Genomic DNA, 25,399 nt, shown 5'->3' on the forward strand with positions numbered 1-25,399 from the left:
ACTGACATTACACGCAATATGTAATTGATTTTATTGCGCAATTTTTAACGTTAATTTTGGTTATTGAAAATTTATAACTCTCATCTGCATCAAACCTTGTCCGGATCTGGGCTTTTGGCCGGGACATGGTTGATAGTATAGATACTCCCAGCGATTCTTACTTCAGCTGAATTTAGAATATCGCACAATACCTCATTCAAATGTGATTTTATCACTTCCAACTGAAAACGGATGCGGTGTACAACGCATGCGGCAATCGTTTTCTTAATCTGTCGATGTCTGAAATACTAGTGATTGCCGTGCAGGAGCGCCAGTACCGTGTTCTGTACGGATATGTTTTGTGGTACTTTTAAAAAAAGTGAGATTACTTTTATTTCAATGTAAAGCAGACAACACAAATTGAACATTCGCGCTTCAAAATAACTGCCCACTCCTGCCCACTTGATTGGTTGTTTTCAAAATTCGTGTTTTTGCATGCAATTTCGTAGTGCGTACGAGATTGACGTGAACCCAAATTATTGTAAATTCTATTCAGATTTACGCTTCAACAAGAAAAACGAAGGAAACGGTAAAAAACATGATTTAAAAATGCAACCGCTAGAGGCGCTCTACAATATATAGTCCACCTTGTGCCGGTTGGCCTACTTTTTCATAGGTATTTGGTTCCACTTTCTTCCTCCCTCCGCCGTCAGTTTCGTGAAAAGTTCGACCCGCTTTGGGTCTCTCTTTTACTATGTGTTGTATTGGCTAGCTTTCTCCTTTTCCTTTCCGGAAAGTTGACATCCTATGCCATGGCTGCGAAACTTTCGTTTCTCTCAGAATGAAATCGTTGCTGAATTTCGCCAAATCTACTTTTTCAGCATTGATTTATCTTCTGTGTTTACTATCCTTCTCATTCTGTTTACACAGTTGACATTTTAAATTTTACTCGGGAGGCGTGAGAGACGGTGAAAGTCCTTTCACCTCCTACCAGATCAAAAATGTTTCTCATCACCAGGCTTCGCAAGAGTTTCTTGATGAGAATATGCCTAACATTGGCGGTGGTCTCTCTCCTCTGGCTTCATGTTGGAGTTTTCATTTACCGTGGAGCTGAAATTGATTTTGAACATAGGTAAGCTAGATAACAAGTATTTCAATTGATCTTTGTCTGGGAATCTTAGCTCCAACCTGGCTCCAAGTCTTCCTGTGGTTGTGGTACTTTTCCCCTATAGAACCGTTCTTTACACAATAATTTAGGTCTAATATAGAAATAACATTGATAGTTTAACATATCTTCCACACTAGAAAATATTGAATTCATACAGAGAGTTTGAAACTAGGCAATAAAGCATTATTTGATAGTGTCACTTGATGTCTTCTGTCTGGGAAACTTTTGCCCTAATATTAACCCCTACACTGCTTTGGTTGTGGTTTCTGTGTTTGTCGAACTTGTGTTTGTTCAAAATATTTAGGTCTAATAGCAGCTCAGTTTTACTAAATCATCCAAACTTCAGTAATATAGAACTTGCCAAACCGACAAACCTGACGATCCCGGAATTAATGGAAAAAATTACCATAGAGAATAATGAACAGGTAACTTATTGAGTTAAATATTACATGTTGTGTTTTCTAAAACATTTTACCCCATCTATAGAAAATATGGAATTCAAAACATGTTTCTTGGCCACCAGTTAATGAAACTGAATTTTGGCCTAAAGGAATTGTTATTACAATTCAGGTAAAATTCATACTCTTCAAATGTTTCTAATATGTAATGCCTATACTTAATTTGGGAACAATTTGGAAATTACTTTTACAGGTGCACAATCGAATATCTTACTTAAGGAAATTACTTCGAAGTCTATCTCAAGCCGCATGGATAGAGAGAGCCCTAATTATATTTTCACATAACATTTACAGTGAAGAATTGAATGATATTATCCAGTCCATTCCCTTTGCAGCTGTGATGCAAATCCATTTCCCTTATTCCACTCAACTATTTCCGTACTCGTTTCCGGGAGACTCTCCCTCCGATTGTCCGAGGGATATCAACAAAGAGCGGTAACAAAATTTGGAATTGTACTTCCAACAAAAGAATTTGAATGCATAGACTATTTTTCGTCAAGAGCTATTGCAGTCGGTTGCAGCAACGCCCAAACTCCAGATTTATATGGCCATTACCGTGAAGCGCGCTACAGCCAAACGAAACATCACTGGTGGTGGAAAGTCAACTTCATATTCGGAAAAATTAAAGCTCTTCGCGATTACAATGGTATAAAGACAACAAGCAATATAAAAATGTATCTTGAATTAATAACATCGTGATCTTGTGCTTTGCACATTTTCAGGCCCAGTCGTTTTCATGGAAGAGGACCATTACGTCGCTGAAGATTTCTTACATATTCTGTGGCTCCAACAAAAACTACTTAATGGAGGATCTGATTGTAGCTTCTGTAATCAGGCTCACATCTTGTCACTGGGTTCCTACCCGAAATACTTTAATCATCGTGAAGCATCGAATATGGTCAGTTGATCTTTTCAGTTTGAATGTTATCTCCAATTTGATTATCACTGACTTGTCGTTTTTAAGGTTGACTTGTTACCTTGGTCATCGAGCAAGCACAACATGGGAATGGCGTTCAATCGATCAGTGTGGATAAACTTTCAGCAATGCTCTGAGTTGTTTTGTTCTGTTGATGACTACAATTGGGACTGGAGCCTACTTCACGTTGCACAACAGTGTTTACCTAAGTTATTCGGCGATCCAACTAACTTAAAAATGAAATCAAAATTCATTTTGGGAGCGTTAGTCTTGAAGGCTCCTCGCGTTTTCCATATTGGAGAATGGTACTCTTTACATTATTGTTTTACCTTGGCTGCTTTACTAAAAGGATTGTTTTGTTTTTCTAGTGGAGTTCATCATAGGAAAGCAAACTGTGGAACTGACACTTCGACGTTGCGAAAAGCGGAGACGTCACTGAGATCGGCGCGCAAGGCCCAAACACTTTTTCCATCTACTTTGAAAACTAAAAATATGTTGGGGGGCACTAAAGGTATTCGGTTGAAGAAAGGAAATGGAGGTTGGGGAGATCCTCGTGATAGAGAGTTGTGCCTATCTCTAACCATCTTCGACTAGTTTCCACTTGTGAAATACTACCCTAGTACGAGTTAGGGTGAATTCAGGTCAGCTTTAGCTGTCATCCACCAGGTATAGATATAGAACAAATTAGTACGGGCAATAAGTACTTTCGACTTAACGGGTCATTATTCCCGAACGAGTTTAGTTTTGTGGAGACCACTTATTGTGATACGAAAAAAAAAAAGAGTCATGTCGACATGACATCCATTCAGTTGTAAAATTTGGTACCTCCGACGGTCCTAACCGAAATCTTTTGAACAAATTTCTTTGAAATTGCACAAGAAAAAGAAAACGATTTTTATTTCGTACGCACACATCCTAATGAGCTTACAGTCTGGTTATGTGCATCAACTACCAAAGTCTCACAAGGAATGTTTGTGCTATAATGGACGTTACACATTCTTTTCTGGATTTGTCAGTGGTCACCGTTTTTAGATTTCCGTGTTTTTGGTTACTGACTTTCAAGTAATGCGATCGACAGTGCCTTTTGATGTACCCGACACCTAATTATAGAAAGAAAACAAGAGACTATTTCTAAAAATACGTAAGTCATCGTATATTTGTAGATAAAATCGAAATGTTTCATTTTTGACTAGTCAAATCAAATCCCTGTCACATAGCCTTCTTTTGCGTCCCGTCTTTAAAAAAAGTTGTGTGGGTGTTTCTAAATGTACCCTAGCTGTTGGTGTATTTTTAAATTCAAATGAATAGAAATGTTTGGTGTAATTCCATTCTTGTTATTCCCGGTATTGTGTATAGCAGAAAAGAATTTCCCGTAGGAATTCGAGTCGCCAAAAAAACATGAACGTCTTGAAAGAAAAATGTAGTTGATTTCAAGATGTGTTAAACATTCACATACATATTATCACTGTATGCTATATGGTTCGATTTTCGTTTATGTTCGATCCAATTTATGAATACCAGCCATGTGAAACTAGTTCCAGCTTATTACTCTTCACATCAACTTCTTATGTTGAAATAATTAAAAATGAAAGTGATGACACAGATAAAGACCACATAGTAGAAGGAAGACTACAGCATTTATATTCTTCTCCCTTGAGGATGTATCATAGATGTAGGTACGGTAAGTTTTTTTTTTTACTTAAGATTCAAAACTCATTACTAGATGTCGCCACTGTCGCCCTTGTTGTTCTTACATCGTGAAAGAGGCGAAAAAGGCGAAACAAATTGTAGCTAATTAAAACTTATATTCCTGTGATTTCATATACCAAATTGAACTTCGTAACTTATGTAGGTTTATCTTGACCTAGTTTCCTTATTTTTATGCTGTACCAACTTATTTCTTCAAATCCTAGATGCATACTGTCAGTTATTCCAACAAGTTGACTAGTAGCGCTCAGTCAATTTCCATCCGAAAGATCCTCATGCTGTCAAAAGCCTAAAACTCATGGTTGAAGCCCACATGTAGTGGAATACAAATGTGCCGAGATAAGGTATTTCCCCATTACTGCTACCAGACCATTACAATTCAGATTTTGTTATAACATAGGTATCCTTGCGCATAAACCATAGGATCTTTTCTGAATCTCGCAATTTTGGTGGCATACCATGCACGTTTGTTGCTATGGATGCTTTTACCTCTGTTTTAGAAGGCAACCCAGCTAAGAGATAGGTACAGTTTTATTTCTCATAAGCAAATTTATTTCTATTTGTAAATAACAGAGAATTTCCTTGTCCCATTCCCACTTAGAGTTTCAGAGACATAAAGTGTGTGAAATGAATAACCTGCCATGTGTATGCACATGTACCGGATCTGCTTGATGAAAGTCAAATGCCTTACTATAAATTCATCACCCATATGATTAAAGTAAGCATCAATACCACCTATCACCAAGCTATGTTACAATACTTCATGACACTTTCTTTAGCATCAGGAAATTTATCTCAACATGTGGAGTAATGCTGTTGGTTTCTGTGAATTCCATTTTTACGGTTTTTTCATCATGAACATTTCAGTGTGCTTCTTAGAAACGGTAAAGATTAATGTGCTTTTTTAATTTTTATATTTTCATTAATGTAACACATTTTTTTTTACAGAGCACGCAAGATCCCCACGGACATCCTTGAGCTAATGCTTGATTTTGTCCATGACAGAAGAGGGACTTCCATCATGCTCCATCCTTATCTTCAAGACGTACGCTCATCCTGCTTCAGTGCTTCTTATGCTGCAAAACAACTTTTCTTGCTTCACTGGCGAGTTGGATCACTTCAGTTGCTGTGACACACCTGCAGTCACTCACCACGGGATTATGGCCAGGTAAGGGACAATAGACTTATTTTCGTAGATTGTCTACTAGTAATCTATTTACGTTAAACTCTCCGCTGTGTAATAATTCCAAAATCAGGCCCTTCTTAAGCGCGTGTTACTTATACGTTTCTTTTTTCTAACGCTAGATGGCTTTTCGATAATTTTCAGCTGTCAAAACAGACAGTTTCAGTTACTTTGCAAATCTCTTTGTTTATCGGCAGCTGTTGTGTGGAAATTTTTTAGTGGAAACTGACGATAACTATTCCTCCAACAATGCTCACTTGTTAGATTTTAGATAATGAGTTTTTTTTTTCTACTTCCGGTTTGCTCATTTCAGTCAGTAGTTCAGTAAATATTCATTTGAGGAGCAAAAGAACCACATATTCGTGATCCTCGTTGAATTTGTGGTAAAGTTCATGTTATCTTTTTTACGTATTCGTACTTCCGGTTCCGAAAATTTTCCTGAACTATAGTTCAGGAAAATTCTCGATTTTGGCCAAATTTTGTATTTCGTTTAAATCACATCTATTCGACCACAAATTTCATGGAGATCACGAATATGTGGTTTAATTTGACGACAGCTCAATGGTTGAGGCGCTGTGGTTACTTCCGGTATACTTCCGGAATTTTTTTAAAGACTAGAAAGTGAGCTTTGTTATGTGTACAGTTCTCAATATTGTTAAGTAGATTTTAAGCAATTTAAAACGCGCCTTCGAATTTTTGAGAAAAAAAAACAGATCAATGAATCTATATGTATTATGTGACTATTATGTAACTTCTATTGGCATGTCATTAAATAAGAATTGTTTTGTCTTTATTCAACTAATGCAGAGGAGACGTCGAGAAGATGGATTTTCTCATCTTTAAAAATCGTCACCGGTCTCCGTCGGATGTTGCCCCTGCTCCTGGTGCGAACGAAACTCGGTGGAATCGCAACCGACACCGAGACTCGTCATCAACGTGGATCATCGCGGCCGACACTGAGACTCGTCATCAACGCTGATCATCGTATTGTTTGTATTATTTCGTTTGTGTTAGTGTTAGTTAACCCGTTGGCTGCCACGCCTTTGTTCTCCCCTAGCTCCTTAGCACGGGCCGCGCTGTTCGGTCTCGTGGTTTACATGCCGCGGGGTCGGACAGTCGCACCAGCCCCAGATTCGCCGAAAGGCCCCGTTAGGCAATGCACCATAGGGACTTCCCCCTTGTCGATGCGGTGATGGATTCTAGAGGTTGTGCATTCCATCTTCTCCTGTCACCGTGTCAGCCCGGACTTGTCAGCAATGGCAAGTCCCACTTGGTCATAGATCCTTCAGACGTGGCGCGTAGAGTAGTAGAGAGTACAACCTACGGGTTGTATGGCGAGGCAGCCAACGGGTTAACTTAAGTGTGTGTATGTATGTATGTGATTGTAAAATGTGGTGGAATTGTGGGTGGAGGTGGGACAATAAAGCAATTCCTTTTCATGTGTTTGTTCATTGTGTCTTGGTATATGTATAACAAAGTAATGTTTAGAAATAAATATATATTTCTTAAAACTTTGAAGTCTTACATTCATTCACAAATAATGACAGTGTTATCATTTTTCTCCAGACTTCCTTTCAAGAACTCTTAAGACAATCTCCCATGAACTCCTTTGTTATACTTTAAAAATTTAGAGTAAACCGTAACTTACCCTGAAAATGAAATTCGTTCAAACACCAGAATGTCGTTGTGCAGAACTACCAGAGCAAGTCACTCCAACGTGTGAAATTGGCAAAATCCAACAAAAATAAGAACACGTTCAATTTCAAGAGGCTTAGAGGTGGTGAGAAAAGTCGTACAAGATGATTACCCGCATAAAAAAATTTATTCTCTCATTATAGATCAACAATCAATTCCCAGTGACTAGTAACTATTAAGATATGACCGACAAATCTGAACACAAATAAATAAAACTGGAATTTCGGCTCTAGTATTTAGGAGCCTCCCTGTAGTAAGCTGGAGAAGCGTAGGTTGTGGTGTAATATTCAGGAGCCTTAGTGGTGTAGTAACTCGAGGCAGAGTAGTACTTCGGAGCTTCGGTGTAGTAGGTCGGTGCAGCATAACTAGTGGTGTAATACTCAGGTGCCTTGGTAGTGTAGTACTTGGGTGCGTCAGTGAAGTAGCTGGGGGCAACGTAGGTTGTAGTGTAATACTCGGTTGCCTTGGTGGTGTAGTAAACAGGTGCCTCTGTTTGGTAGTAGCTTGGAGCAGAGTAATATTTGGGTTCCTCGGTGAAGTAAACTGGGGCAGCGTACGTGGTAGTGTAGTAAACTGGAACCCCGGTGTAGTATTTCGGCTCAACGTAGTACGAAGGAGCAGCCGCTGTGTAGTAAGTTGGGGCTACGGAATACTTGGCCGCCTCAAATGTGGCTGTGTAGCTCGGGGCAGAGTAGTACTTGGGCGCTTCGGTGTAGTAACTAGGAGCAGCGTAGGTTGTAGTGTAGTAAACTGGAGTCTCGGTGTAATATTCAGCTGCTTTGGTGGTGAAGTAAGTTGGGGCCTCGGTGTAGTAGCTTGGAGCAGAGTAATACGTGGTAGCCTCGTTGTAGTATGCTGGGGCAGCGTAGGTAGCAGTGTAATACTCAGGTGCCTTAGTGGTGTAGTACTTGGGAGCCTCGGTGTAGTAAGCTGGGGCAGCATACGTAGTCGTGTAGTACTCGGGTGCCTTGGTGGTGTAGTACTTGGGAGCCTCGGTGTAGTAAGCTGGGGCAGCATACGTAGTCGTGTAGTACTCCGGTGCCTTGGTGGTGTAGTAATTAGAAGTCTCAGTGTAGTAAGTTGGGGCAGCATACGTAGACGTGTAGTACTCAGGCGCTTTCGTGGTATAGCTCGGGGCAGAGTAATACTTGGGTTCTTCGGTGTAGTAACTTGAAGCAGCATAGATTGTAGTTAGGTAATTAGGTGCTACGGTGTAGTACTGGGCCGCTTGAGTGTAATAAGTTGGAGTCTCGGTGTAGTATCTAGGAGCAGAGTATTATTTAGATAATCAGTATAGTAGTATATAGGATAATCAGTATAGTAGGCTGGGGTAGCATACTTAGTGGTGTAGTACTCCGGTGCCTTGGTGGTATAGTACTTGGGAGACTCGGTGTAGTAAGCTGGGGCAGCATACGTAGTCGTGTAGTACTCCGGTGCCATGGTGGTGTAGTACTTTGGAGCCTCGGTGTAGTAAGCTGGGGCAGCATACGTAGTTGTTTAGTACTCCGGTGCCTTGGTGGTGTAGTACTTGGGAGCCTCGGTGTAGTAAGCTGGGGCAGCATACGTAATCGTGTAGTACTCCGGTACCTTGGTGGTGTAGTACTTGGAAGCCTCGGTGTAGTAAGCTGGGGCAGCATACGTAGTCGTGTAGTACTTGGGGGGCTCGGTGTAGTAAGTAGTTGTGGCGTATCTTGATGTTGTATAGTAAGGTGGCGGCGTGGTGTAGTATTCCTTCGTCGTTGTTGTTTGGTAACCGCCGTACCCAGGAGACATCGGTACACCCATGGTCGACCCAGCCATCAACGATATAACGACCAACAGCAGCACGACGTAGTAGTTAACTAGACAAAAATAGTGGCATAAACATAACATGAATACATATCAATGGCCAACATAAATTACAAATAACTAATATAAATGGCATATTGACAACTAGAAACAGGGTAGAACTGATTCACGTCTTGATTTAATAAGTAAACATTTACCCATGATTGCAAGTTGGTTACACGATGAAGAATGAAGTTGGTGACAAGTAGTGCACTGCAGTTGCTGTTGCCGGGTCGGAGATGCTCACTCGACTGATTTCTTTCTCCTTTTCTCTCTCCTTTTATACGACTTTTTCTCACCCTGACCTCTCAACTCAAAGCTTGCGGCAATTCTACCTACTTGAAAATGATATAACAGGTGTCATTCTCACCCAACCTCTATTCACCACTGAAGGCATTTTTACTTAATTTTCTCCGTGACCTTCAATCTAATTCACAGCAAATGATGCACACATTATTATACGTGGTTGTCGATTGCAACACTAGATGGCGAAGGATATTGTTGTCGTTCAACATGGCGAAATATGTCCAGAAAGTTTTACGTAAGTTTTTTTTTGTTTTAATGGACAAAATTCTATTCTAAAATGATATGATATATAAGTAATTATGTAAATTACTGCACATCCATTCTTATTTGTCTGTGCCTCCAAGTTACTGAGATTTCTGAAGCAGTGATCAAGCAGCATGAAATTCTATGGATGTCATTCCCTGCAGTTTCTGCATCCCAGTATGAAGTTCATAACAAACTGCCAACAGTAGATAGAGGTAATGGTGTACTGTCGTTTTAGTTCTTCCCTTAAGATAATTGAAAGCATTTGTTTCCACAGCTATTTTAAGCAAAGAAATCAACAACTTCAAAGGGTTTCAAGTTTTACTTCTATAATGGCAATGTTAGCATATCTGTAAGTCACTAAGTTGTGTTATCAAAGAATTTAGAGAACTCATCCCAATAACAATTTTAGTATTTTTTTAATTCCTGTATAGATTTTGCCTTTCAGACCCAATGAGAGGCATATGGTTGTCTGTCCAAGTAAAAATGCAATTAAGACCCCATCAATGAGTTTCATCTTTTATTATTGGTATCATATTTTACTAGTTAACCTTTTGGCTACCCCTTTGTTTCCCTCATGTTAGCTAATTAGAACAGGCTCACTCTGTTTGGATGTCATGGTCTATGTGCCATGGCCCATGGAGTTCATAAGTAGCTCTAGCCCAGGATTCACCCGATGGCACTGTTTGGCAATGCACCTTTGACCATGCTGTGATATTTGTATCATATCTTCATGTTATTATTTCTTTCACAGTGAAGGCAAGCTATTAGCTTCGCGCCCGATTGAGCGAGTGCATAGGAATGTGGTGTTCGAGAGTTCGCCGTTCATCATTTCACTCATCCCATCATCGGCACAGCCTAAAAACCTGGTTTCGTGTGAGATTGATTTTCATGTCATTTGAATTGAAATTGTATGTTTAATCTTTTGTTCTTCATTTGGGTGTTTATAGGTAATGGCTCACAGGATGCGCCTATAGATGAAATCAAAAGGGCTTCGTCACCTCTTCGACTTCAGCCGTTCAGCGTAGCGTGGAAATACAGTGTAGCTGACTAACTTTTACAAAGTGGAGTGGAGCGTGGTGCTGAATATGTAAGTCTGATTGTTACTTTGTTGATTGTCTGGAATTGAAAATTCTAGTTAGTTCATCGGTACATTTCCTTAACATAAACCATACGGGACTTAGACTAATTAGTGAACGAAAAAGGGAGTCGGAAAAATCGTCGAAGCGTTTGATGTAACATGCCGGCCAGCCAGCCAGTAAATGGAATCTTATACGGAACGTACTGCCGCGCCATCAGTTAACAAGTTATTGCGTTATTTTCGGTATCAACATGCCGGATGCCGTGTTATGAATTTAATTTAAACTTACTCATTAGGCAACTACTATTTTGAAATGTAACGTGAAATTTTAGGTTTGTCGCCTAGGCTCTCCTCCCAGAAAGGCCCGGAGGGAACCTGGTGACGCAAGTCAGTGGCGTTACCATGGAAACCGGATTCAAACAAATGCGTGAAAAATCAACAGTTTCATTTGGATAGTAAGTAACGTTCCTACATTACTGAGCATGTCTTTCAATAGCATTAAAGATGGCGAATTTACGAAAACTATTTACACAATGGTAAGTTTGAATGACCCTACTCAGTTCCTTCTCATCAAATTGATTTCTTATTGCGTATGTTATGTCCTACACAGATTAAAGACGAGCGCTATCACGACGCTATTACGACACTTGTCACAATTGTGGATGCCAACCCAACGGTACTGAAAAAATGCAGTCTCTCGTGTAAACCTTTTCTAACGTTGATTTATTTAACCCATTTCCTAGTCGAAAGCTGGATTGTCATTATTGGGTTACTGCTGCTTTCACATACAGGACTTCTCTAATGCTGCAAGTTGCTACGAACAACTTTACAGTCTTTACAGCGAGCAAGAAGAGTACAAGTAAGTGAAGCCATTTTATGTTTATGATCTCTACTCAGTTTGACTTTAACTTTACGACAGACTTTACTGGGCACAATCGCTTTACGAAGCCGGGCATTATGGCAGCTCGTTAAAAGTTTGCAATCAAATCGCGGATCCGAAATTAAAGGGGAAGGTTTTGAAACTGGAAGCAGCTATTCGATTTGCGGAAGAAGATTTAGCAGCAGCTCTGAATAAAGTCAGCGCTTGTTTTGCATTGAGTTCGCCCAACGATGTCGATACATTAGTCAACATGGGTTGCATTCGATTCAAAGTAAATTACTTTTACCTTGCCTATATTAATGCGCATTGTTTAAATCTAGCTCTATCATTTCTAGGAAGAAGACTATTCAAGAGCACTGAACAAATTCCAAGGCGCTGTGCACGTCTCGGGATTCGAGCCGCAATTGCTCTACAACGTCGCAATCTGCCATTATAAAATGAAAGAATATGCACCCGCCATCAAGTCTATTGCAGATATTATCGAACGAGGGATCCGGGATCACCCTGAATTGAGTGTAGGCATGGCAACGGAAGGATTGGAAGTAAGATCAGTGGGAAACACGCTAGCTCTACACAAAAGTGCTCTTGTGGAAGCATTCAATCTCAAAGCCGCTACCGAATACCAACTGAAGAATTGTAAGGCATCATTTATTCGGTTGTCTAGTCGTATTATTCTATCCACTCTTTCCATCTTGCGATTATGTATAGTTGAAGGAGCAAAGGAAGCTTTGACGGATATGCCTCCTCGGTTGGAATCGGAGCTGGATCCGGTGACGTTACACAACATGGCGTTGCTGACGGCGGATGCCAACCCCAGTGAAAGTTTTGACAAACTTCAATTCCTTCTGCTACAACAAGTAGCCCAACAGCAGCAGCAACTTGAAAACCCTGAGGCGAGATTGACGAGTGCCGGACCGTTAGTCTGTCCGCCTGAAACTTTCGCCAATCTACTTCTTCTGTATTGTAAATACGAATATTTCGACTTGGCTGCCGATCTGATGGCGGAACATGCGGATTTAACCTATAAGCATCTCAGTCCCGTAAGCGATTGTTAAACCTCTTATAATTTACCGTGATTTTACCTTTCTATTTTTGTATGAAGTATGTGTTCGATTTCCTCGAGGCGCTCATCATTCAGCAAACATCGCCGGAAGAAGCTTTTGCCAAGTTTGACGCCCTTTGCGTTCGTTACGGAGAGACAGTTCGGCGGACGGGGACCAACTTGAAAGAAGCTCGGAGACAACAGCATTCTCACGCTATCAGTGCTGCTGGGCTTGCGCATGAGCAAGCATTGGAAATGTAATAATCTTGATTTATCTTTATTCATAATTCTGATTTTTATTAATGAAATTTTGTTGTAGTTACCTGCCCGTTTTAATGAATCAAGCAAAGATTTACTGGGATCGAGAAAACTACGTTCAAGTAGAGAAACTTTTCCGCCAGTCTGCTGAACTCTGTGGAGATGCTGATGTGTGGCGTTTGAACGTCGCCCATACTTTGTTTATGCAAGAAAACAAGTTTCGAGAGGCCACTAGTTTCTATGAGCCACTCGTGAAACAGAACTACGACAACGTACGGTTAGCATGATTTTGAAATTTAGCTTTTCTTTTATTTACCGTAAGTTTTGTGTCGTGTGAAGATTTTGGACGTCAGTGCGGTGGTGCTTGCAAATCTGTGCGTTTGCTACTTGGTTACGTCCCAAAATGAGGAAGCTGAAGAACTCTTGAGAAAACTGGAGAAAGAAGAGGAGCAGAAAAGTCTTGAGAATCCACAATCAAAATTCTTTCATCTTTCGATCGTTAACCTTGTTATTGGGTAATTAAAGTAGTTATACGTTCAGTTAGTTGCGTTACAAGCTAATCTAGTCTCTTTCAATAGGACACTGTATTGCTCTAAAGGTAATTACGAATTCGGCATTTCCCGCGTAATTAAAAGCCTCGAGCCTTATCATCAGAAGCTGGGAACGGATACTTGGTGGGTGATTAAAACGTTGCCCCATTAACAATCCTAATTGAATAATGAGATCTTTGTTTATGGGGAATTTAACAGGTTTTACGCTAAACGATGCCTCATGTCACTGCTGGAGAATATGGCGAAGCAAGTTGTAGTGATAAAAGACTCGATTGTTGATGACATCCTGCAGTTTCTCGATAGCTGTCAATGTACGCAATAATTAGTTTTACTTGTTTTTTACTTTATTAATTTATGTTTCTTACTAGTTTACGGAAGAGAGGTGCAAACGATCCTGGAAAACCCAACAGCTGTCAACTCCCATGTTAGTAGTGCTCGATTCACTGTAACCTACGAAGCGAGAATAATTAAATGTCTCCTTCTGCAAATCATCCGAAACTGAGGTAACAATGGGTAAAGTTGTATTGTCACTTTATCTTCCGGTTCACTGAATTTAAAAAAAAAAAAATGGGAGGGGAACAGAATTGGAAACGAAAGGGAGATGGGTGAGAAGGGATGAGGGAGGGGTGATAGATTCAAAAGATGTCACCACAATACACAGTACATACGACAGACCCATTTGCACGCTCTATGACATTTCATTGACACTGATTATAATAATAATAAAAGGATCCCCATTGGAACGGGGTGCACGGGGCGAGGAAGAGACAAAAGGGCAAGGAGAACATCAAGTATTTTATGGGATGGACACAGGAGGCCATTTTTCTTAACACCAAATCATTTGCACATTTGTATACAGAAATGATTCCACAGATTTGGCTGCCAATCAGATGGTGGTGAATTTGTTTCGTTTTCTCATATGAAAACCACAGAAAGAAAAACAGAGGATCAGTCCCTCATTTTTGGCAATCGCATGAAGACTAAAAAATGATGGATAATAATTCGGCTTCATTTTCTACGAGGGACTGATTTGAGAGATTCGCCTAAAATGAGGGGATGTAGCAATCGAATATTAGATAATATTCAGACTGAAAAGGTTAGGGTTTTATTTTTTAATTACCTGAATGTAGTTTTTAAAAGATTTCTTCTCACTGGCTTACTGCTGGGCTTTTCTTCCCTGCGTCTCCCCCACCACCCTTATTTCCGCCGCCCTGCTTTGGAACCACGCCCCACGGACTGGGATCGTTCGGTCCCTGAGGTCCTGCAGCCAAGTTCAGCTGATTAGAAGAAAATGTCACTTTGCAATCAATGGAAACCAAAAAAAAAAAATTTTCTTAATTTCAAAGAGCAATATTTACCAGGCGGCCCACTGTTGAATTGGGACGGAGGAGCGGAAGGAGGACCCCCTCCACCACCACCAGAAGGATCGTCTAGTGAGACGGCTGGGTCATACTGGGTGTTCTCTAATCGAGTTATTAATCTCTCGTCTTCATCGCCGAATTCACCACCCATTAACGATGGCTCTCCAACTACCATGACATCCTGAATTCATATAGATATACAATTTAATGACTTGATTTCAATTTCAAGTGTTATTAGTTATTTACCTGAGATGCTAGAGAGAAATTTGGGCCAGGTGATCGTTTCTTGTTGGGGGCTGCTGGCTGAGCTTGATTTATTCCTGCACCTCCACCAGTCTGCGATCCTTTTCTCTTACGTCGTTTGTTTGGCGGCCTTTGAGTTTCTGTTAGAAATGTTTAAACATTATGATGAACACTGCAGATATTTTTCGAAATTCTCTTACCGGGTGGAGCAACCATCCTTTGCCACTTTTGGAAAAGAGTAGTTTTGAGACAATCGCGTGGACTCAGCGCATAGGCCTTGTGTCTTGACATAAGCTCTTGCATCGGTTCCAGAATGACGCACAACTACAAGTGATAATACGATACTTTAACGTTCTGCTCATCTTGTGGCACGTCATAACAACTAAGCAAACTTACTCTTAAATAGTTGAGTGTGGCGGGTGTGATGCCTTGTCTGGTGACATTTTTGCTCATTTGATCTAAAAGTGAAGGATCTTGGCTGCCCAGGACCGATCTATTTGAAGTTTAAAAAATGAATACATAATTAAAGTTAAATCAAGCTAAAAACGACTTCATCAATAAAGTTTTTACTCGTACCTGGGAACGAGCTCTCGGTGTGTCCGGACAGCAAAATGCCACGACTTGATTCGCATCAAATCGTCAAAGGTAAATTCTAATATCAAACGTCCCTCCGTACAGACTTTAGTGTACATGGGCTTTCCGTGCTGAGTAACCATGGTGCATTGATCGCAGTCTAAAGTTATAGTTGTCTGATGGAAGGATTCTTTCGCGTGTCGCAGCTGATAGTTCAATTCGGTGACACCTCCCTCAAAGATGGTACGGAAATAGCGTGGAATCAACGTCCGGCCGATAGCTGAACAGAATAATTGAGATTAATCAAGAAATCTGAAGTAGTCGTGCTTTAACTAGAATTTACTGTATCGTTTAGGCCCGTCTTCTAGACAAAATGTTAATGTAAGCGTGGCATCGTCCTCAAAGAATTCGGTGGCAAAGGCATCCCACCACAGGTTATCACTTTCCTGTAGCAGAAAGTCAAACAGATTATGAATAAGGTTGTTTCACAAACAAGAATGATCCGAGTGGATTTACCATTGCAACTACTTCAGTCCTCTGTTGCAACCGTTTGTTAAGTTCGTAAATTCTGTAGTCTGGCTGGTTGAAATAAGGACCGGGATGCCTTCTGTTGAAGAACGGTGGACCTCCAGGATGTTGGTCTATTCTCTCTCCGGGTCCTCCCATTGGGCCAGGTGGGCCACCCATTGGACCTCCAATAGGTCCTCCTGGTCCTCCCATTCCACCCATGGGGCCAGGGCCACCCATCGGTCCCATTCCAGGGTTAGGTCCTCCTGGTCCTGATCCAGGTCCGCCCATTGGAGGCCCCACACCTCCCATGTTAGGCGGATGACCCCCCATTCCTCCTGGCCCACCCATAGGGCTTGCCATCACACTTGGCATCCCTGGGCCGTGTCCTGGGTGCCCACCAAAACCCGGATGGCCACCTGGCCCGCCGTTAGGTCCGGGCCCGAACTGTGGATGTGAGCCACCTGGAAATCCCGGGTGTCCCTGAGGAGGATGAGGTCCCGAATTTCCGCCTGGACCAGGGCCGACGCTTCCGGGACTGGGGTATGGCGAGCTAAACGGAGGTGGAGCGCCTGAAGGTCCGTTAAAATGTGGACCCGGTCCTATAACACAATAAAAATGAATGGATTGTTAAAAAATTAATTCATTGATTCAAAATATAATGAACTACATTACCTCCAGGTCCTCCCTGTGGGTTATAACCGGGTCCTGGCGACGGAAAATGATTGGAATTGCCACCTCCTTGGCCAGGAGTGGAGGGCCCAGGTGGTACGGGGGATGAGTTGTAGCTAGGCGGTCCGTGGACGAAGTGACTACCTTGTCCAGGAAGTGGCGTGTGACCGCCTCCGCCCCCTCCGTGAGTAGGTGTGGCGAATCCCGGATTCGGGCCGGGGCCCGGTCCAGGTGACGGACCAGGGTAAAGCGGCGTGCCCGGACCGGGACCCGCGTTATTCAGCCCCTGTCCTCCTGGACCACCGTGCGGGTTCAGCGAGTCCGGGGTAGGGAGGGAGGCTGTAAGTGGCTCCAGGGTGGTTGATGGCTCTCCACACTGGGTCTGCTCCTATCCAGTCTTAAAAAACAAAAAAATATTATTAAAAAATCAGAGAAAATATGAATTCAAATAAGATTGAGGTTGACTGGCGATTGGTTGGCAGGGAAACCCTAATATTCCTATTTACTATGGCAACCTGCCTCTTGCCTCGCCCACATTTTCATAACAAGCCTAATAATTCATGTCATGAATGCTAAAAACGACAACAAGCATTTACGAGGTCAATCAAATTTTTGATGAACAATTTTAGTTGCAGGACTAAACAATTCATTCTCTTTTTCCTCGATTTCTTTTAATCTTCTACAGTTTCTATCTATTCGCTGGCAATCCCTCCTCTTCCTTCCTCCCCCTCTCTCCTGCTTCCACCCTCCGTCCTTCCCCCCTCTATATGTTGCTGTGTATGTGTGTGCAGTATTGATCGTAAGAAGAGCAAGGTGTACGACAGAGGGGAGAGAGAAAAAGAAAGGGAAGGAAAAATTGTAATAAAAAGAGAATAAAAGAAATCCATTGGCGTAATACTAGGCACAGCATCGCCCCTCTTCTTTTCGGCTCGTCCCCTCGCATCCGTTGGAAATAGAATACTACTCGATTCGATATTATTCCGCCTTTAAACCGAAATGTTTGGCTTTTTGTCTGAGATAAAATATTCCAAAAACACAAAATTTTAGACTCGAAATTCGGCATTCGTACATTTTCGAAGATGACTTGTTCAGCACAAAACTCAAAAGAAGGTGTAAAGTAGACCCCCTGAAAAATAAAAACGGGCCGGATGAAGAGAGAGAGGTGTACATAAAAAGGTACGCACACAGGTAGAAAACTTTGGAGGGATCTTAATGAGACGAAGAGTCGAGGAGTTTGGACATAGAGAAAAGAGGGGAGAGCGAACTGAAGAAATACAAAAAAGATCTGAAATTCACCCCGAGGCACTGCTGATATCTACTCGATACTACTAGTCGCCGTAAAACAAAAATACCTCACTCGAAAAGAATATTTCTTACCTATACACAGAGTAGATGATGACGGCGTTTTTTCCACAATATCTTCAACTATGTTTGAGGTTTCTTCTTGGCTTCTGTAAAAACGAGAGATAAACGAAATGCTAAAGCAAAATGTGTTTGATTCGACTGGTTACAGTTTTGTCGTTTCGGTCGGCCACAAGGTTTTCCCACTCACAGAACACTGGACGAGAATGGACACTGGAGGAACTAGCACATGATTCGAATCAAATTTGAAAATATGCACCGCGTAGTTGAAATGCAGATGAGAAAGAAATCAACTTTGGTCCAGTCGGTACGAAAACGACGAGTAGAGAAACATAAAGTTGTCGAGTCGCACACACTCGATATACAACACACCAGTAGACAGAAATCTCTTGGGCCGCCGTACGTGCATAAGGTGTTGTCAACAAACCAAACAAACGAATGCCGGTTGAAACCTGACGCTAATGAACGTTACTCACCATAGCCAGGAATGAGGATGAAGTATTTGTTCGATTACACACGAAATTTCACTTTAGTCGGCTTCGTTGAACATGAAATTTAACACAAGACACAATCTCACACCGCCGAAGAAGAGAGAATCATAGGCAGGGAAACAGGACGCCATGAAATGCGTCGATCGGCCGCCAGGGGGGACTTAAGTATCGATGATGACTAACGGATCGATTATTGAGTTTGCTGATATGAAGTTGTCATGTTTATTTTTTGAACACTCAAAAAATATGTATTATGGTTTTTTAAAAGGCAGAAAATGCAGACTAGGACTGAAGTGTGAATCAGATTGCCGAACAATAAGTTATATATAAATAGTAGTATGCGGACGTGTGTTGGAGAGAAAAACAACTATAAATTTTAAAGCGCGCTACGCGTCTCTTCACAAATCCCAGCTGAAAAGGTGATGTTTCACTAGCATGTCGCGTACTCCTTCCTTCAAAGGTTGTCTGTTGACGCTCTTTTTGTTGACCGGTAGCTCCCACTCAAGGTTGAGGTTAAAAGGAAACTGAGTCAGGACTCTTAGATCACATTTGACCTGCACCCAACCAGGACTGGCCAAAAAGCTGCCTGGATAATACCTGTTTCAGAATAAACATGTTAAGAAATTGCAATAAAAAGGGTGTAAAACTAAATTATTGTCACACCATTTTTGGATGGTACTGATGCTTGAACCAAGGACTTCAAGCCAGAGATGGAGAACCTGTTCATTTAGACCCATACAAATAAGACTTCGCAGTTTTACATCCATTTGAGCATGAACAACATCGTGCGAGATGTTAACAGCTTGGACACATCGGTATAAAAGCTTTAAAACAAATACAAATATTTGTTAAATTAATTTTCAATAAACACAGTTTGACTTATTAACAAACCTCTTCTGGGGTGAGAACCTTTCCATCCTCATCCAGCCGGAATGTTTTACATAGAATAAGTCTAGAGTAAACTGAAGCAAAATCTTTCTCCACTTCTTTGCTAGCAGCTTCTTCAATAAACAACCAAGGATGACAGGTTGTACCTATTTGGTATAATTAGAGTCAGACATTGAATTAATTCAATTTCTAAAGAAGGAACCCACCTAAAATGGAAGCTTTTTTCATTCCATGTTCTAAAACTTGTTTGATTGTGGGTGCAAGAGTGCCCCGGACTAAATGGGCAATATTTTCATTGATAGAATCGTCCCCGGCACTGCTGTACTGTTTAGAGCGTTCGTCAAGTAGTTGCACAAATTTAGCGGGAAACCAACCACGAAGACCATTCAACTCTCCGATCCAGCAGTCTTCATCCTTTTGAAATAATAAGAAAAAACAAATAAGACATACACCATCTTTTTAAAAATAGATGCGATTCGGCATACCTTTTGGCTGATAACTGTTATAACATCATTTTTGCGGAAGCCAAGTTCATCGTCATCGTGCCGTTCAAAATCCAATAATGCTTTGGCACGCCTTTTTTTACTACGCATCACTCCGGCGTAAATCTCGTGATCTTGGCCATGACTCTCCATAGAATAGTCCGGTGTTAGAGGTAGATGCGCTAGCCTCGCATCTGCAAGTTGGAAATGACGTCCTATCTGAAGAACTGCTTCACGTAAATCCACAAGGACCTCTGTTAAAATTCCAAAAGTGTGGTGAAGAATTAAAATCTTATTCAATTTTGCAACGAGGGAAATTAATCTTTCATACCAGTTTGACGAATGTTTTTAGATCGCATATCATCTTGATCGTCTTCATCACCAAATAGTAACATCTGAAGTAGTGGGCGTGAAGTCTTAACTTTTCTCCTAGAACGTTGAACGGAAAAAATCGTTAATACGCCGGATTGCCAAATTGAATTGGCAAAATAATTACCGGCTCAAATGCTGCTTAGGAAGATTGGCTGCCGATTCAGGATTACCTACTAACGTACCACGATCTGACATCAGATAGGCCAGATGACGGCGACGGTAACTGTCTAAAGTGACATCGCTGAAAGATCCAGCTAGAGAATAGGCCACGTCTAATAGCTCATCAACTTCGTGGATAGTTCGAGGCAAATCGGACAACGCATTGAAAATGTCTGCTGAATTTTGCAGTTCCCTTAGCTGCGGCTCGTGGCTTCGTATCATAGCTAAGGCGATTCGGAAGATGGCCACTGATCCCTCACAGAAAAACAAATCCCAAACACGCAGCAACACACGGATGTGTAACACCGAAGTAAACAGAGTAACGAACCTATAGGAAGAATGCAAAAATTTACAATTGATTTATAGTCACGTTTGAGAGGGAAAAGTTGAATTTACCATGGCAAGGCGATAAGAGAGAGTTCGATATCGTGATCTCGTAAAAGAGTATCAACTGAAGGCAAAAAATTAACAAGTAACTGCCGTAATACTCGTTGATCTGCTTGGACACCTAAATTATTAAAAGTTGCCGCTATTTCATTTGAATTTTTTTACAAAAAAACAAAATCAAACGACATACCTATTAAAGATGGAGTATAATAGGAAGCTGGGAGCAAATCTTCTACAATGGCGCAGAGTAACCAAAAGGCATCCTCTTCTTCGAGAAGTAGTAGGAAAACGGCAGCGATTACACCAACTCCTTGGCAGTAACCCAAGTCGGGATACAACCATCCGATGCCTCGTAACACTCGACGTAATCTAAATAGAAAATGATCAGGTTTCAAACCCCTCGTGAATCAAAAGATTCTAATGTACCTTGCGATTCCCGTTCCTTGACTGAGAGAAAAGCAGACATTGCTCGGCAATGTTCGTAAAAGGTCTTTTTCAATCTGCCTTGAAACCATTAAGTGATCATTGGAGGAAGCTCGGACTATTTCTTTGTAAGAGACATCCGAATTCATTTTCTTCTCCAGCGCACCAGATAACCTCATCCAAATCTGAGGTCGAAGAGAATGGGGGATACCAGCACGGATCATGTTAGAGAGCTTTTCTGTGCGTAGTAAGCGAGGCTGAACTTTGTCCCATGTCAAATCCCCAACTTCAGTGTTGTGTGTAAATTCCAGATATGCAATCCACATCAACCTACAATGAAACATTGAGGACTAAATGTTTTTCCAAGTCAAAATGTTTCAATCACCTTTGCTGTGGATCTTCAATGAATGGTGTGCTCAATAATTTGTTAGATACTGGTTCAGGCCCATCTTCTTCCTCCACTCGAAATCCGAATTCATCAAATCTAAAATTTAAGGCTTTCAGTATTTTTCAATAGAATGAGCTGTTTTATGTAGGTACCTAAACTCTGGATGTTCATTTGGGTCATCAGTATCATTAGTACTGTTTAATTTAACTAAGATCTCTTGTGGAACCATGGAAGGAATAAGTGCGGAAAAAGGTCCACCTGGGTTAATTAATCCTGGTGGAATCTGCCCATCTCCAGATATGGTTATTCCTTCAGACACGTCAATGTTGAATTCCCCATCATCATCCTCAGCACAAGCAACCTGAGAGTTCTGCTTGAAAGGAAGAAACAGATATCACAATAAGAAAATTATTGTTTAGTTTAAAATAATACATACACAAGATATTTAACTAAAAACAATAACTAACCGATGCAATATCTTTTCCAGAAATATATCCTTCTGTAGAGTGATTTCCAAATAAACTCAGAGCCAGGTCCATCTTGTATTTCCGAAATAATTCACTGTATGTTGGTCGATAAATCACTTGGATCCACTATCGCTCTTTGGTCTTTAGCTGGTTTTTTCAACAATGAAATGGGACAGGGAATTTGATGATGACAATAGAATTGCTTGTGCGCGACTGTAATTTGTTGACGTCATAGTCATACATACAGTGACAGTTCTCGGTGAGCCAAGTGGTGGCGGCTCGAACCACAGCTCTATACTGTGCAAGCTCCGCAAAACAATACGTCGTTAATATTTGCAATGTCTCATTTCTAAAACTTTAAACTAACTTACGAATAAAAAATACATGTGAATCCGATTTTAGTTTGTTTTACAATTAATCGTAACTCCATACCTGCCATAGACTACTACCTTACCATCATATACTAGTGTCGTCTTTTAAAAAATGTTGGATGAATGAACACTGTTCGATTGCACGACACGGCGGCACTTATACAAATCCAAACGTCCAGAGTACGGCGTGAAAATGCGATTTCAGTGAACTGCAGCTGTAGGCTTTTCGGTGTCTACTTACCTTTTGTTTCGCATTGGCTTGGTCACGTCTTGCGTACTACACGATTCATTTACCTGAGTAGAAACACGGCAGGCTGTTCGTCAGTTCATTCACGTTTTTCTATGCTCTGGTGTTCCTTTCTAATGCAAGTGTGAGAAAGTTTTTCACATCACTTACGTACACATTGATTAAATACTACTTTGACAAATTATGTCGGACGTATACTTTGATATACAAAACCGTAAAATCGATTTCATTTAATGAAGACAAAGAACCATTTGTATTTTGTCTCATTCATCGGGTTCGAGCGGCAGGTTAGGCTCGGGGTAACTCAATCGACCTCACAAACCACGAGAAAAAGCTCGACATCATTTTTTAAAACAAAAGAGAAAAAAAAACAAAAAAAGTGTCCTGGAAATTTGGATCTAAAGCTATGTCGTTTTACTCGAAAGTAAGCTGCTGGTCGCTCCATTCTTTCGTAAGATGGCGTTTCGTTTTCTCATTGAGCAATTTCAGCAAACCTCACTTTGAAGCATAATCATTTGCTTGATTAGACCGCATTTCCCGCTATTTTTTGCCTCCTCGTTTTGCTGGACTTCCTTTGGCAGGAGGTTCTTCCTTCTTGATTTTCTTAGTAGGTGGCTTGACATCTTCCACTTCTTCATCGTCTTCATCATCCATCTCTTCACCCATACCATCTTCATCATCTGAACTGTCATCTTCACCCATGTAGCGATAGGCTGTAATAATAAAAATAAATTAGTCTTGAAACGTGACACTTGTGAATTGTAGCACATACCGACACCATGTGCACCAACAAGGTGAACTGGCCCCGATCCTTTGATTAGCCTCAACTTGACTGGGGCATCATGAAATACAAGGTCTAAGGATCGCTGATGGTCCTTGCCTTGCACCAAGACACTGATGAGGGTCTTGATGTTTGACTGTGCGTAACCAACTGCCTCAGCTTCAATGACAGCCATCTCTCCTTCCGCTGCCTCATGGCTGAGGATAGCCTGCTTGATCATGAGGCTGTGGCGGGGAATGGGCATACCGTCTTCCTTTTCCTCCTTTGGGAAGTTTTTCTCTGGATTCCATTCAATTTCCTTGGTCTTGGCATCGAGCTGGACACCTACACAGTGTAAAAAAGCACAAGGTTCAAATACATGAAATACAATATTTTACTGCCAGAACAGGAGATCAATCGCCAAAGTTCTTTTTACAATGAATCGACACACAACGTTCGTGCTGATATTAAGAATCAGCGACGGGCGGCCATCTTTCAGTTGCAAAAGGGAACACGCGACCGGCATCTCTCATCACACACACACAAGGCAGGGTGCCATTAACTTGTCACGCACGAACTGCGTTTTAAAAGTTTATGGTTACACAACAAAAACGAGTTAAATTTTACCCCAAAAGTATTCTTCTTCAACCATATTGAATATATGTGGTAGATAACGTGTTCGTGAACGAAGAAATGACTGGGAGAAAAATCAATCCACGTGCAGATGGCTACTCCGGCTTGTGCTCGACGCGCTTTTTGTTCCCTTGAAAACCGAAATGAAAATTTTCTTGGACGTTGCCAGTTCTATAAATGCCAAAATACATCAAATTCTTTCTTCTTTTTAAAATAATGGCAATGGACTTAAATTATTGCAAGAAAATGAAATTCTACTCGTTTTCATTATCTCATTCATATTTACAATATGTAACTAATTTATCTAGAAATAAAAAGTTCAGATAGATAAATCGTTTCGCCGGTGCCGCCAACTGGTGTGTTGATCGAGAATTTTTAATTTCTTTTCGCTTTTTTCCTAATCTTTTTTTTTCCTGTCTTTGCTTTCGTTTCTTAGTCGTTGTGTACGTAGCTTCTTGCATGTTTTAAAAAATGTCTACTTTTTCAACTGGTTATACAACGCTGATTCCAGAAATGCTTGGAATATTCCCAGAAATTTGTTTATTTGTACTCGACGAGATCAGACGATCCGAGCGAGACAAGATATAATTGACAGTATACGTCATTCGGTCGGAGGTTAGAAAGCTCAATTCAAAGAAAAGGTCGATCGTTCGTTTAAAAACCCTTCGACTGAGGACGAACTGCATATTTTATCATTGGAAAATGGGTATTTTTTATTTGAAAAAGAGTTATCTGCAATCAATAATTTACAATCAAATCGTCTCCTTGACATTTACCCCAATATCATTTCAATTAGCACACCAAATAAATACGAATAGAATTAGAAGTTGTGTTGACGGATAAAAAACTGACTCCCGAAATATTTAAAAGAAATAACACACCAAAATAATATTAAAAAAAAAAAAGACCAAAGTACTGTTTGATGGGGGATCTTGTTGATAGTGAACGCTGACAGTCGAGAAAGCCTGTTGCCCCGACAAGTTTCTCGGAAAGTAGAGACGGATTTCTTGAAAATGGAAAGGCCAACGATTATCAGTCCTAGTAGGGAGCTCAGCTCGGGCATCTAGAAACATGTGGTGTGTAAGAGGATCCCGTTGTACTCTAATATATACCGAACGCACCCGAATATACATCCGATCCGACCAACAAAATAAATCTCAGATGAAAATGGACACAATGGGATGACACAAGTCGAGAAAGATTGAGACGAAACATCATTTCATTGACAACATTTTCCCATAGGGTGTAATAGACTAATAGTGTAGGAGTTGTTTCTTTCGTTTTCCTGTAATGCAACAATACGCCGGTTGTTTCCGCCA

General features: G+C 40.9%; 7 protein-coding genes and 1 long non-coding RNA gene across 16 annotated transcripts; 3 read left to right on the forward strand and 5 right to left on the reverse strand.

Moving 5' to 3' along the window:
- The first annotated feature begins 223 nt into the window (after positions 1-223).
- Positions 224-3,844, forward strand: LOC124315320 (alpha-1,6-mannosyl-glycoprotein 2-beta-N-acetylglucosaminyltransferase-like). The gene is made up of 8 exons (XM_046780921.1): positions 224-1,111; positions 1,452-1,572; positions 1,634-1,717; positions 1,799-2,040; positions 2,106-2,251; positions 2,328-2,503; positions 2,570-2,826; positions 2,890-3,844. The coding sequence occupies exons 1-8, from the start codon at positions 981-983 to the stop codon at positions 3,113-3,115; spliced, it is 1,383 nt and encodes a 460-aa protein (XP_046636877.1). The 5' UTR covers positions 224-980; the 3' UTR covers positions 3,116-3,844.
- A 692-nt stretch (positions 3,845-4,536) lies between these two features.
- LOC124315791 lies at positions 4,537-5,061 on the forward strand. The gene is made up of 4 exons (XR_006911678.1): positions 4,537-4,572; positions 4,652-4,751; positions 4,830-4,946; positions 5,008-5,061. It is a non-coding gene; the product is annotated as an uncharacterized LOC124315791 (long non-coding RNA).
- Positions 5,062-5,069: 8 nt separating this feature from the next.
- LOC124315180 (tetratricopeptide repeat protein 30A-like) lies at positions 5,070-13,892 on the forward strand. Of its 7 annotated transcripts, none has more exons than XM_046780663.1 (18): positions 9,415-9,474; positions 9,584-9,697; positions 9,760-9,834; positions 9,917-10,011; positions 10,237-10,358; positions 10,433-10,572; positions 10,896-11,099; positions 11,174-11,239; positions 11,307-11,422; positions 11,483-11,714; positions 11,779-12,079; positions 12,152-12,483; positions 12,546-12,742; positions 12,805-13,015; positions 13,083-13,258; positions 13,322-13,417; positions 13,493-13,605; positions 13,663-13,892. In XM_046780663.1, the coding sequence occupies exons 7-18, from the start codon at positions 11,046-11,048 to the stop codon at positions 13,794-13,796; spliced, it is 2,028 nt and encodes a 675-aa protein (XP_046636619.1). In that variant the 5' UTR covers positions 9,415-9,474; positions 9,584-9,697; positions 9,760-9,834; positions 9,917-10,011; positions 10,237-10,358; positions 10,433-10,572; positions 10,896-11,045; the 3' UTR covers positions 13,797-13,892. The 7 variants fall into 7 exon arrangements, with proteins under 7 accessions (XP_046636624.1, XP_046636619.1, XP_046636623.1 ...); XM_046780665.1 differs by adding an exon at positions 10,625-10,806 and having other exon boundaries at positions 9,437-9,697; XM_046780664.1 differs by adding an exon at positions 10,667-10,806 and having other exon boundaries at positions 9,437-9,697.
- Positions 7,215-9,213, reverse strand: LOC124315482 (extensin-2-like). Of its 3 annotated transcripts, XM_046781187.1 has the most exons (4): positions 8,446-8,558; positions 8,098-8,368; positions 7,687-7,908; positions 7,215-7,593 (listed from the first exon to the last, which is right to left on the reverse strand). In XM_046781187.1, exons 1-4 carry the CDS (start codon positions 8,544-8,546, stop codon positions 7,336-7,338), a joined length of 852 nt encoding a protein of 283 aa, XP_046637143.1. In that variant the 5' UTR covers positions 8,547-8,558; the 3' UTR covers positions 7,215-7,335. The 3 variants fall into 3 exon arrangements, with proteins under 3 accessions (XP_046637143.1, XP_046637144.1, XP_046637142.1); XM_046781188.1 differs by lacking the exons at positions 8,098-8,368; positions 8,446-8,558 and adding exons at positions 8,718-8,947; positions 9,092-9,213 and having other exon boundaries at positions 7,215-7,908; XM_046781186.1 differs by having other exon boundaries at positions 7,215-7,908.
- LOC124315313 (LIM domain-binding protein 2-like) lies at positions 13,799-17,033 on the reverse strand. Its single transcript, XM_046780906.1, has 10 exons — positions 16,654-17,033; positions 15,988-16,580; positions 15,815-15,917; positions 15,475-15,751; positions 15,295-15,391; positions 15,099-15,222; positions 14,902-15,038; positions 14,653-14,836; positions 14,415-14,555; positions 13,799-14,337 (listed from the first exon to the last, which is right to left on the reverse strand). Exons 2-9 carry the CDS (start codon positions 16,351-16,353, stop codon positions 14,443-14,445), a joined length of 1,401 nt encoding a protein of 466 aa, XP_046636862.1. The 5' UTR covers positions 16,354-16,580; positions 16,654-17,033; the 3' UTR covers positions 13,799-14,337; positions 14,415-14,442.
- LOC124316046 (translation initiation factor IF-2-like) lies at positions 16,622-17,300 on the reverse strand. The gene is made up of 2 exons (XM_046781785.1): positions 17,247-17,300; positions 16,622-17,038 (listed from the first exon to the last, which is right to left on the reverse strand). Exons 1-2 carry the CDS (start codon positions 17,298-17,300, stop codon positions 16,622-16,624), a joined length of 471 nt encoding a protein of 156 aa, XP_046637741.1.
- A 761-nt stretch (positions 17,301-18,061) lies between these two features.
- On the reverse strand, positions 18,062-22,768 carry LOC124315153 (small G protein signaling modulator 3 homolog). The gene is made up of 14 exons (XM_046780615.1): positions 22,070-22,768; positions 21,755-21,975; positions 21,600-21,698; positions 21,218-21,544; positions 20,982-21,160; positions 20,801-20,912; positions 20,370-20,732; positions 20,205-20,302; positions 19,877-20,127; positions 19,598-19,805; positions 19,395-19,537; positions 19,167-19,327; positions 18,489-19,100; positions 18,062-18,101 (listed from the first exon to the last, which is right to left on the reverse strand). The coding sequence occupies exons 1-13, from the start codon at positions 22,139-22,141 to the stop codon at positions 18,902-18,904; spliced, it is 2,433 nt and encodes an 810-aa protein (XP_046636571.1). The 5' UTR covers positions 22,142-22,768; the 3' UTR covers positions 18,062-18,101; positions 18,489-18,901.
- A 148-nt stretch (positions 22,769-22,916) lies between these two features.
- Positions 22,917-24,233, reverse strand: LOC124315629 (mitotic apparatus protein p62-like). Its single transcript, XM_046781418.1, has 3 exons — positions 24,075-24,233; positions 23,460-23,792; positions 22,917-23,400 (listed from the first exon to the last, which is right to left on the reverse strand). The coding sequence occupies exons 1-3, from the start codon at positions 24,097-24,099 to the stop codon at positions 23,228-23,230; spliced, it is 531 nt and encodes a 176-aa protein (XP_046637374.1). The 5' UTR covers positions 24,100-24,233; the 3' UTR covers positions 22,917-23,227.
- Between the last annotated feature and the right edge of the window lie 1,166 nt (positions 24,234-25,399).

The sequence above is a fragment of the Daphnia pulicaria genome, chromosome 11 (assembly GCF_021234035.1).
Source record: "Daphnia pulicaria isolate SC F1-1A chromosome 11, SC_F0-13Bv2, whole genome shotgun sequence".
Lineage (NCBI taxonomy): Eukaryota > Metazoa > Arthropoda > Branchiopoda > Diplostraca > Daphniidae > Daphnia > Daphnia pulicaria.

Coding starts and splice junctions, on each gene's coding strand:
- LOC124315320 (XM_046780921.1), top strand. CDS start 981: ATGTTTCTCATCACCAGGCTTCGCAAGAGTTTCTTGATGAGAATATGC. Junction 1,112..1,451: donor GAAATTGATTTTGAACATAG/GTAAGCTAGATA, acceptor CAAAATATTTAG/GTCTAATAGCAGCTCAGTTT. Junction 2,041..2,105: donor AGGGATATCAACAAAGAGCG/GTAACAAAATTT, acceptor TTTTTCGTCAAG/AGCTATTGCAGTCGGTTGCA.
- LOC124315482 (XM_046781186.1), bottom strand. CDS start 8,546: ATGGCACCGGAGTACTACACGACTACGTATGCTGCCCCAGCTTACTAC. Junction 8,369..8,445: donor CCGGAGTACTACACCACTAA/GTATGCTACCCC, acceptor CTCTGCTCCTAG/ATACTACACCGAGACTCCAA. Junction 7,909..8,097: donor CCCCAGCTTACTACACCGAG/GCTCCCAAGTAC, acceptor TACTACACCGAG/GCCCCAACTTACTTCACCAC.
- LOC124315180 (XM_046780668.1), top strand. CDS start 11,046: ATGTCTTTCAATAGCATTAAAGATGGCGAATTTACGAAAACTATTTAC. Junction 12,080..12,151: donor CGAATACCAACTGAAGAATT/GTAAGGCATCAT, acceptor GATTATGTATAG/TTGAAGGAGCAAAGGAAGCT. Junction 13,259..13,321: donor ATCGTTAACCTTGTTATTGG/GTAATTAAAGTA, acceptor CTCTTTCAATAG/GACACTGTATTGCTCTAAAG.
- LOC124315313 (XM_046780906.1), bottom strand. CDS start 16,353: ATGCCAAGTGTGATGGCAAGCCCTATGGGTGGGCCAGGAGGAATGGGG. Junction 15,223..15,294: donor CCACACTCAACTATTTAAGA/GTAAGTTTGCTT, acceptor TATCACTTGTAG/TTGTGCGTCATTCTGGAACC. Junction 14,556..14,652: donor ATTCAACAGTGGGCCGCCTG/GTAAATATTGCT, acceptor ACTTGGCTGCAG/GACCTCAGGGACCGAACGAT.
- LOC124316046 (XM_046781785.1), bottom strand. CDS start 17,300: ATGAATTGTTTAGTCCTGCAACTAAAATTGTTCATCAAAAATTTGATT. Junction 17,039..17,246: donor TCAAAAATTTGATTGACCTC/GTAAATGCTTGT, acceptor AAGACTGGATAG/GAGCAGACCCAGTGTGGAGA.
- LOC124315153 (XM_046780615.1), bottom strand. CDS start 22,141: ATGGACCTGGCTCTGAGTTTATTTGGAAATCACTCTACAGAAGGATAT. Junction 21,976..22,069: donor CTGGAAAAGATATTGCATCG/GTTAGTTATTGT, acceptor CTTCCTTTCAAG/CAGAACTCTCAGGTTGCTTG. Junction 19,806..19,876: donor TAACAGTTATCAGCCAAAAG/GTATGCCGAATC, acceptor TTATTTCAAAAG/GATGAAGACTGCTGGATCGG.
- LOC124315629 (XM_046781418.1), bottom strand. CDS start 24,099: ATGGTTGAAGAAGAATACTTTTGGG. Junction 23,793..24,074: donor TGAAGAAGAATACTTTTGGG/GTAAAATTTAAC, acceptor TACACTGTGTAG/GTGTCCAGCTCGATGCCAAG. Junction 23,401..23,459: donor TGTTGGTGCACATGGTGTCG/GTATGTGCTACA, acceptor TTATTATTACAG/CCTATCGCTACATGGGTGAA.